The 9,133-nt window shown below is 34.6% G+C and overlaps 1 protein-coding gene and 1 pseudogene across 1 annotated transcript; both read left to right on the forward strand.

Annotated features, from left to right (window-relative positions):
* The first annotated feature begins 1,332 nt into the window (after positions 1-1,332).
* Positions 1,333-3,851, forward strand: LOC120148538 (annotated as a pseudogene).
* A 963-nt stretch (positions 3,852-4,814) lies between these two features.
* LOC120148561 lies at positions 4,815-6,972 on the forward strand. Its single transcript, XM_039161645.1, has 5 exons — positions 4,815-5,046; positions 5,852-5,951; positions 6,129-6,228; positions 6,378-6,457; positions 6,587-6,972. Exons 1-5 carry the CDS (start codon positions 4,815-4,817, stop codon positions 6,822-6,824), a joined length of 750 nt encoding a protein of 249 aa, XP_039017576.1. The 3' UTR covers positions 6,825-6,972.
* The last annotated feature ends 2,161 nt before the right edge of the window (positions 6,973-9,133 follow it).

The following is a 9,133-nucleotide window of genomic DNA, read 5'->3' on the forward strand; positions in this document are numbered from 1 at the left end:
TAATTTTACATTTCTTCAATTTTATCCTTAAATTTATATTTTTACAAAATCGATCCATGGATATTTATATTTCTCTTAATTTACTCGAAATCATATACAATTACAACTTGCAATTCAACAATCACGAAAGATGACAAAATAATTAATCCAAAAATAAAAATGACCCGACGTGAACTCAATCCGTATCCGGTAAACATCCGACTTGAATTTTATCTGTCAATGATGTGACCCGATCTGAAAGAGATCCGACTGAAGTCCACCCGAACCTGAATTAACATGGTCTTTATCTGCTTCAGACCTGAACTGACATCGATCCGAAATGAAAATGACCTAAGCTGAAACCGATCTGGATCTGGTGTCAAATCAACCTGAAAATAACCCGAACTGATTTGACATGACCTGAAACCGAACTGGATCTGGTGTCAAATTTACCTGACTTAACATGTATCCGATTTTACCCGACCTGACAGGATCCGACTGAAACTTGAACGATTACCCGATTTTACATCCCTAATCCCAACGTTTGTCGTGGATAGTGGCATGCCACCGAATACATGCTGGATAAAAATAACATCCGTCATGTTATCTCTTTATCTTTTAAAACGATATTCGATCATATTGTTTTACCTACTCATGACCAGTAAAGATCTCATATTTCAAAAATTGAACAAATCTTCTATCAACCTACATGTATGTTTAGTTCATTTTCATAGTTAGTTGCATTGATATAAAGAGACAAGCACCCAGAGGCCAACTGGCTGAACCTCGCTCGATCCCTCCATCCTAATTTACATGTGATTAATAAATGCTGTTTAAAAAACTTTATCTTCTGCTGTTCCATCATTATTATTTTTATATTGTCTTAATTTAGTAGTAGAGTATTGGTAATTAATCGTTTTATATAATAATTAATTTAGTGACAAATGGTGAAATTTATCCTAAAGTGTATCCAACCCATGGCCCATGGGATATGGAAGCGGGATGGATTTCTGAATTGGAAACAGCTAGACTCAATTAGGAACCGGCCTAATCAGCAGGCAACTAATGCCATAAACATTTAGCAAACAAAAACAGAAAAAAAGTAAACTACACTTTTAATTATTAAATTATTTTAAAATAAATTATATTTAATATTACGTTGAATCATATATTATTAGAAAATAAATGAAATTATCAACGTAATAACTTTTTAATTTGTTAATAATAATATGACATTATCTTTAAATCTTTAATTATAATTTTATAAAAAATAATAATTGATGAGGATAGTTATAATTATATGACTTAAATATGTAGTTCACCCAAGAAATAATAGCCAAACTCCAGCAAACATTGCATTAACAGTTTTTCATTTCTTCTTTCTTTCTTTAATACCGAGATTGCAGAACCACGCAGGCGTTACGTTTGGTATCCTTTAAGAATCTGTTGCTTAGAAGCTGAAGCTGAAATTGAGCAGTTCAAGTACAGAGTACAGATAAATAATAAAACAATGTCCTTCAAACCGCAAGGAATTGGTTTCCGTTGAGACAGAGAAAAGAAAAGGTGTTGGGCTTTTAGTTTGGATTTGTAATGGCGTTTTTCTCTATGATTTGTTGCAGGAAGAGCGTCGATCGGTGAGTTCATCATTGGTTTGCTATGAGTTACCACTGTTTTCTTTGGTTTACAAAGCTTCTTTCGTTAGGAAAAGTTTTATAGGGACTTTCTTTTAGTGGATTCTGGTTTTGCTATGAGTTCATCATTGAACTTTTGTTTCTTTTTGCCTACCTCCCCTACTGTCATGCTAGGTTTCCAAGAAAGGAAGAAAGAGGTAATTATAAGTTGTGAACTTTCTTTCCTTTTGGAACTTGATTTGAGTAAAGGAAATTCATATTCTGGAGTCAGATTCACAAGGATTGTGCTGATTTTCACCTTGTAAGCAAAGCGTCAATTGGATTCTAACGTCTAAAGTTGTATGATTCAACAGGAAGAAGGAAAAGCAGCAGCCGGCATGGAGGATTTTTTCGTTGGAAGAATTGCATTCAGCTACCAATAACTTTAATTATGATAACAAGCTTGGAGAAGGGGGGTTTGGCAGTGTCTATTGGGGTCAGCTACGGGATGGATCGCAGGTATGAATTGTTTTGCATTTGTTGGTTAATACATACTTGAATCCAATTATGATTCACTTTCCTTGGCATGATTGATCTTCTTGTGGAATATGAGTTAATAGGTCCTGTTGTTGATTTGCGAAAACCTTAGGTTACTTTAATTTGAATCTAGTGTACTATTTGAGAAAATTGTTCTACTTTCCAAGCATATTCTTGGACCGAGCTACTGTTAGTGTTCCTGGCCGGTTTCTACATGAATCACATGTAACAAGGGGGTAAAGGTTCCACTTTGTTGATTTAATGACGCTGAAGTTTCTTATCATGGGATTGGTCTAAGGTCAGATGTGTTAAAACTTCCAACATAAAACTGTTCAGCAATAGGTGAAAAGGGCTGACTTAAAAAAGTCTCAACAAATCCGAATCAAAATGATGTGAAATCACGTTGCTTAATATCACCTTTCTTTCTCTAAACAATGCATGTAGGCATTTGTAATTAGCCTCTCAGATGATACTTCTGGAGTTCCATGTTTACTTCAGTTGCAATCAAAAGAACCTTCTGGACATTTTTCTATTGCTTTATTTTTCTTTCAACCTTGTTCTCGTTTTGAAAGTTATACACTTGCAGATAGCAGTTAAGAGGTTGAAGGTGTGGAACAATAAAGCAGAAGTGCAGTTTGCAGTTGAGGTTGAGACATTGGCAAGGGTTAGACACAAGAATCTACTGAGCTTGCGAGGGTATTGTGCCGAAGGGCAAGAACGTCTGATTGTATACAACTACATGCCTAACAGGAGTTTGCTTTCACATCTTCATGGACACCATTCGGCAGAATGTCTTCTTGATTGGACCAGAAGGATGAATATTGCAATTGGCTCTGCTGATGGAATTGCGTAAGTGTTGGTCCCAAATTTCTTTTCTATTGTAATTTGTTCCAACGAAAATGCTAAGCTCAATGTCTTTCACCTGATCACTTCAGCTATCTTCACCATCACTCAACCCCACACGTAATTCATCGAGACATCAAAGCTAGTAATGTGTTGTTACTTGTTAGATTCAGATTTCCAGCCTCAGGTTGCGGATTTTGGATTTGCGAAGTTCATCCCAGACGGTGCAACACATGTGACTACTCGAGTTAAGGGTACTGTTGGCTACCTTGCCCCTGAATACGCTTTGTTAGGAAAAGCTTCAGAGAGTTGTGATGTATACAGTTTTGGAGTTCTTTTGCTTGAGCTTGTCAGTGGTAAGAGACCGCTAGAGAAGGTGAGTGCTTTTTTGAAACGCCCGATTGCAGAATGGGCTCTCCCACTAGTTTCTGAGGGGAAGTTAAGTGAAGTGGCGGATCCAAAGCTGAATGGTAAGTATGTGGAAGAGGAGTTGAAAAGGCTTGTCCTTGTTGCACTTGTTTGTGCTGATAATCGGCCTGAGAAAAGACCTACCATGCTTGAAGTTGTTGAGCTGCTCAAAGGAGAGTCCCAACAGAAATTAAGTGAACTAGAAAATAATGAAGTGTTCAAATACCCACAGTTTGCTGTTTGTAATGATGAGTCGTCGGGCATCGAAGAGAGCTCAGAAATAATCAAGGAAAAGTAGCATGAACCGGTAAAAGAAGAGACCGGACACAAAAGCCCTCAAGATTGCTAACGCCATGGACAAATTTGAAGAATTAGATGTCAAGCTTTTGTATCTTTGATATATATATATATATACATATTGCTTTCTTATTTTCTACTCATAAAAGGTGTCAATGGCAGTCCATTATTAGGATCACCGATACCAGCATCATAGATCATGTTTTTACGAGTGCTATGGGATAAATGTCTGTGGGCGAACTTTTCTGTTCTTGTATTCCTGTTTTCATATAAACCAAACATTTTGGTTCATAGCTTGTTTGTTATTTACAATCTCAGATTTCAGACAACCCGCTGCTTGTTAGATGTGAAAACTAACCATTGAGTAACAAAATTTCAAATTCATCTCTTCTCTATAAACTGCTGCTGGAAAATAAATAAATTTAACACCAAGATAAGTTTTTAGGGGCTAAAATCAAAAGGGTTTTTTTCTCATATATTTACAACTCTCATTTTTCTTTGTTACAACTTACAGTTGGTATGTTCGTACAATCAAGTATCCATACAAAAAGTTCAGGCCTCTACTAATATTTTGGGCACAGTACTGAAAAAAATTGTTCCAAGTGTTCCATGGGTATATATGAACTAGATTTAGGTGAATAATGTGTAAATAATGAGGCAATTAGCTTACAATTTTAGATTATTGATGCATAAACTACAACATTGAAATAATCCACTATGATATAGCATCTGTTGTGGACTGATCTAAAAGTTTTTAAAATTTATGGATCAGTTTGAAATAGGGGTCATAGTTTAGAGACATCATGTGCAATTATCTCTGAAAATATATATTTTAGAAAACTACTTACGTGTTAAACACGCGCTCGTCTCTGTTCCCATAAAACGCGAGTGAGCGCCAGACTCCTAGGTGCAGGGTTGAGTTATAAAGTTTCCAAAATTTACAACCAATAAATAAAAATCTGCCGTTTAACGGTCATTTCTCAAAGAACGTATTTTCGGCAAACCAAAAATAAATATCAGAAACAAACTCTCCGCCTTCCTCTACCGCTTCCATTTCCGTCTTCGTTGAGATTCATATAAAAGAAAAAATAAGGAAAAATAAAATCCTAAGGGGTAAAATTGTGGAGTTTGGGTTTGCATATGGAAATATATGAGGAGAATCATGTCAGTAATCGTAGCTATAACACGCGGGTTTTGAATGTGCTGGAGAGGGGGCGTTTAAGTTCCCTGAAATTTAGCAGAATCAGAAGCGGTGGCGCCAACGGCGGCTACGAAGACGATGCTCTCGTCGAACGGCAGTTGTTGTATCGAAAGCTTCCTGATCAGAATCTTCTCAATCTCTCCATTCTAAAGCTCGACGGTTCCATTTTTGGTAAAACTCCGTCGATTCTTAATTTCTCATTTCTCATTCCTCATTCCTCATTCCTCATTCCTCATTCAACCTTTCTTTTTCTTCTGACTTATTTGTTTCTGTTAAGTCACGCTTAGTTCTTATTTGTATTTGTATCATTTTTTTTAAAATAATGAAACAAAGGAGAAAATAAAACTTAAAAGGGAGATGAAAAGAAAACATGATCCCGGACGACTCGCAGGAATTTACGTAGAATACGAACTAAAAAGGTTATATTAAATTTTTTCATAAACTTAAAAGGTTATATTAAATTTATAGGGATACATTATAAAATTTTAGGAATACTAAATTAAATAATTAATAAAAAATATAAAAAATAAAGAAATTTAAATTTTCTAATGAAATTAGATAATTAATAAAAAAATACAAAGAAGAAACTTAAAATATAAGAGAATTTAAATTTTATAAAGGTGTAACTGCAGCACCTCTCAGTTCATCCCTTGACATGATCCACCTTTGTTTATAAATATTGTCTTGTATCTATCTTCATTTTTCTCAGTCTTTTTTTTTTTTTTTTGCATCTAAAAAAGTTAATAAAAACAAAAGGAGAGGAAATATAACTTTTTTTCTATCTTTTTAAAGCAAACGGAGTAATCAATCCTGGATAATCTTGTAGTAAAACAATATAAAAAATTAGAAAAGTGCTTTTAAGTTTTTAATAAACCAAAAAATACTAAATGTGACTTAGTTTATGAAATAAAAATTGAATTACCTTATTATAGTTTTCTTGGTTATTACTCTTGAATGAGGCATATGGATTATGCAGATGTAAATGTGGAAAGGAATGCTAAAGTTGCAGAGCTTAAGGTAGCAATAGAGGAACTTTTTGCAGAACCGCCAGGGGAAACTCAATGCTGTATTTCATGGTATTAACTCATTAAAACTAATTCATGGACTTTTACATTATAACTTACGAGTGATTGCTATTCTTTTGATTGATTAAACGTAATCTTGTTTTGTTGGTTTTGATTATTTTGAGTTTGGATATTAAATTTGGTTTATAAATTTTAGAATGTAGATGAAGTTTATTGTTGTTTTGTCAGGTCACATGTTTGGGGGCACTTTTGCTTGGTTTATGAAGGTCAGAATCTGGTTAACAATAAGGCTTGCATTAGAAATTATGGGATCAAAGATGGTGATCAGGTTTTGCTTTTCATACTTGACAGTGACAGCAGTATTTACAATTTAGTAATCTTGATCAAAGAATTGAAATAGCTGCTTTTTATCGTTTCTTTGTTGCTTTTATGAGTTCTAGCTGCAATTATCTGATGTGTGTTTTCTGGTGCAAACAGCTTGAATTTGTCAAACACATGTCCGTCAACCAATCACCTATTAAAAGACGTATAAAACAGCACACTGTTCCCTGCAAATGGTACTCAAATCCGATAAAACCTTTGTTTTTTCAGTAATCTTCAGTGGTATTAGATGTTGATGATGTTGAGGCATGCATGTTTTATCTTCTTTTTCAATTAATCAATGTTTTATGGTGCTCTGCGCATAGCTTGTCACAAAGATCTAGTTATGATGAAGTGAGACAACAGAACCTTGTGAATAATCATAACTACAACAAGGTCGAACATGAATATTATTATGATGAAGAAGAGAAGGCAACATCTCTGCCAGAGTTCAAGTTTGCTCGCTTCTTGAGACGATGGCTCTCCCAAACAACCTTGTGGGGTTCATGGCGGATGAGGTTGGATGGTCGTAGCCATCCACTGAGATTCAATATGCACCGTTGAGGACCAAAAATAATAGATGGCTTTCACACTGCATTGTGCCGTTGAGGTCGGAGTCAGTTGCTTGCTTACCAGGACTAGTTTAATGTAATCGTTTACTTACCAGGATGTATATGGAACCTTTTTTCCAAAGCTAACATTATGGGCAGCCATTTTCTGTTTTTTATTTATTCAATATCTCTAACATGAATCAATGTTTAAGAACTCATTGATGTGGACTAATGCAATTATAAAAAGGGAAGAATGAATGAGGGTGTTCCTGACCGGGTCGGGCTGGATTTGGACCCGATTTATGTTTGGTAATAATTGTTTTAGGTATGACACAAATTTATTCCTGCTTATACGAATTTAGTTTCTTGTTAGTAAAATTGCATCTGATTAGTTTGATAATTGAAATTATTTATATATATCATCAGAAAAAGGTGGTAACATACGAGAGTATTTGGAAAATTTGTGGAAGGCGCCTAATGTTCCGGACTTCGTTAGAAATAACCCTTTTTCGTCAGATTAATTTCTTTGTGGGTAGATTATTTGAACATTGTTATGTATAAAATTGTTGTGTATGCATGTTTGGTTTATTTATATTGTGTGTATATTTTTATTCGATTCACATAATACACTATTTTCAATTTAAATATACTAAAACATATATAACACAATAACTGTGTAATTTAATATTCCATAGTATAACATGTGACTTACACAGTAAATATTCCATTTGGATGGGCTGTGAAAAGATAACAATCTATTTATCTCCTCTTCTCTTCCTATTTTCCATGTGAGTACTTTATTCCCATGTGACAAGTGTGACAACCCCATCAACTCACAACTCAGCTTTGATCTGAATCAATATTGTCTTTTACCGGCTTGATGGTTCATAACGCATGTTACTTGAACAATATGAATCAATTATGCAATTTTCATGTTCAATATTACACTGCATTTCATGTTCATTTCATTTTTAATTGGAGTTTGAATTTAAATTTCAATTTGAGTTTGAATTTCAATATAAATTTCGGCTCCACTATAAATATGAGCCGGAGCCTTTGTTCCATCCAAACAACAACTTACTCAATGGATGCATCGGTAGGTAACATCAAATTTCATTTCTAAGGTAATAATAACCTTTTTCAATACTTATTAACTTAGACAATTTGCATGTTATCATTGATTATTCCTAATTTCCATTGTTTTTTTTTCAACATGAAACGCGAGGAAAATCCCGACCATCATAATTTTGAGTAACAAGCAGGAAGATTGGATATCCGAAGAATGTCTTTCGCATATTATCCATTTCAGTCAGCTAATTGAGATAGGTTAACCCTAAACCGAAACCGTCATAGTGAAACATATTTGATGTAGAAGCATATGCATATTTAAAATCTCAACGGTGATGCATTTGGTTCTCAAACAATTAAAGCGCAGAAATGGTTCGGACGTATGATCTGGGTGGTATACGGGCAATGCAACAAAGGGCAACTAAAAATCCCGATAATTAAGGGCTACAACTTGTAATAATAATAATAAATAATTGAAGGGTACACGTGTATAAAGTATGGATACTTGTTGAGTTAATCAATCGATGAAATCGGCCAAGAGGGGGTGAATTGGCAATAAAAATTTTGGTAGAAGCTTTTGCAGAAAATTGAAAGTAATTGCAAAACGATTTACAGTGGTTCGTCTTTATCAACCAAAGTCTACATCCACTACCTTAGCTATTCACACTAAGGATTTTCCAACAAATTCACTAATTTGTTATTTCTTTTGAGGCCAAAGAGATAACCTTACAACTCCCTCAATAATTATACCCCAATTCTTGAGAACACTCTTTCTCAAAGAGAAGATTACAAATTTCGCAAACTTACAAGAAAAACCTCACAAGGTAAGATGTTTGCACAATTCTAGAACAAAGAAAGAACACTCAAGAATAAATATAATTGAGCACAATAAGTGTTCTTGAAAGCAAAATGAATATTGAATGAAAAATAGGCTTGAAATGCTCAAACTTGAGGTTTGATGCTTTCTCTTTGATTCTCTCTTGATTCTAGTTGCTTGATGTTTCTTGTTATTGATCAATGGCCTCTAAGCTTGCTTAAATACACCTTGAATCACTTCTGAATGTTAGAGATCATTAATGAAGTTATTGGAGTCGTTTAAGTGTGAAAATAATTAATATTTTTGCTTGGAGCGTGGGGGGAATCGGTACCCCCTCATGGGGAATCGGTTCCCTAAGTGTAAAATTCAAATATTTCGACCGTTGATCAGGTGGAATCGATACCCCCTTGGGGGGAATCGGTTCCCTCCGAGCATAC

The sequence above is a fragment of the Hibiscus syriacus genome, unplaced genomic scaffold (genome assembly GCF_006381635.1).
Source record: "Hibiscus syriacus cultivar Baekdansim isolate YM2019G1 unplaced genomic scaffold, ASM638163v2 tig00110963_pilon, whole genome shotgun sequence".
In the NCBI taxonomy this organism is placed as follows: domain Eukaryota; kingdom Viridiplantae; phylum Streptophyta; class Magnoliopsida; order Malvales; family Malvaceae; genus Hibiscus; species Hibiscus syriacus.

Excerpts from the sequence above, each read along its gene's own strand:
- LOC120148561 (XM_039161645.1), top strand. The coding sequence starts at position 4,815 with ATGGAAATATATGAGGAGAATCATGTCAGTAATCGTAGCTATAACACG. Across the intron at positions 5,047-5,851 it reads GCTCGACGGTTCCATTTTTG|ATGTAAATGTGGAAAGGAAT; the intron begins GTAAAACTCCGT and ends TGGATTATGCAG. Across the intron at positions 6,458-6,586 it reads CACACTGTTCCCTGCAAATG|CTTGTCACAAAGATCTAGTT; the intron begins GTACTCAAATCC and ends CTCTGCGCATAG.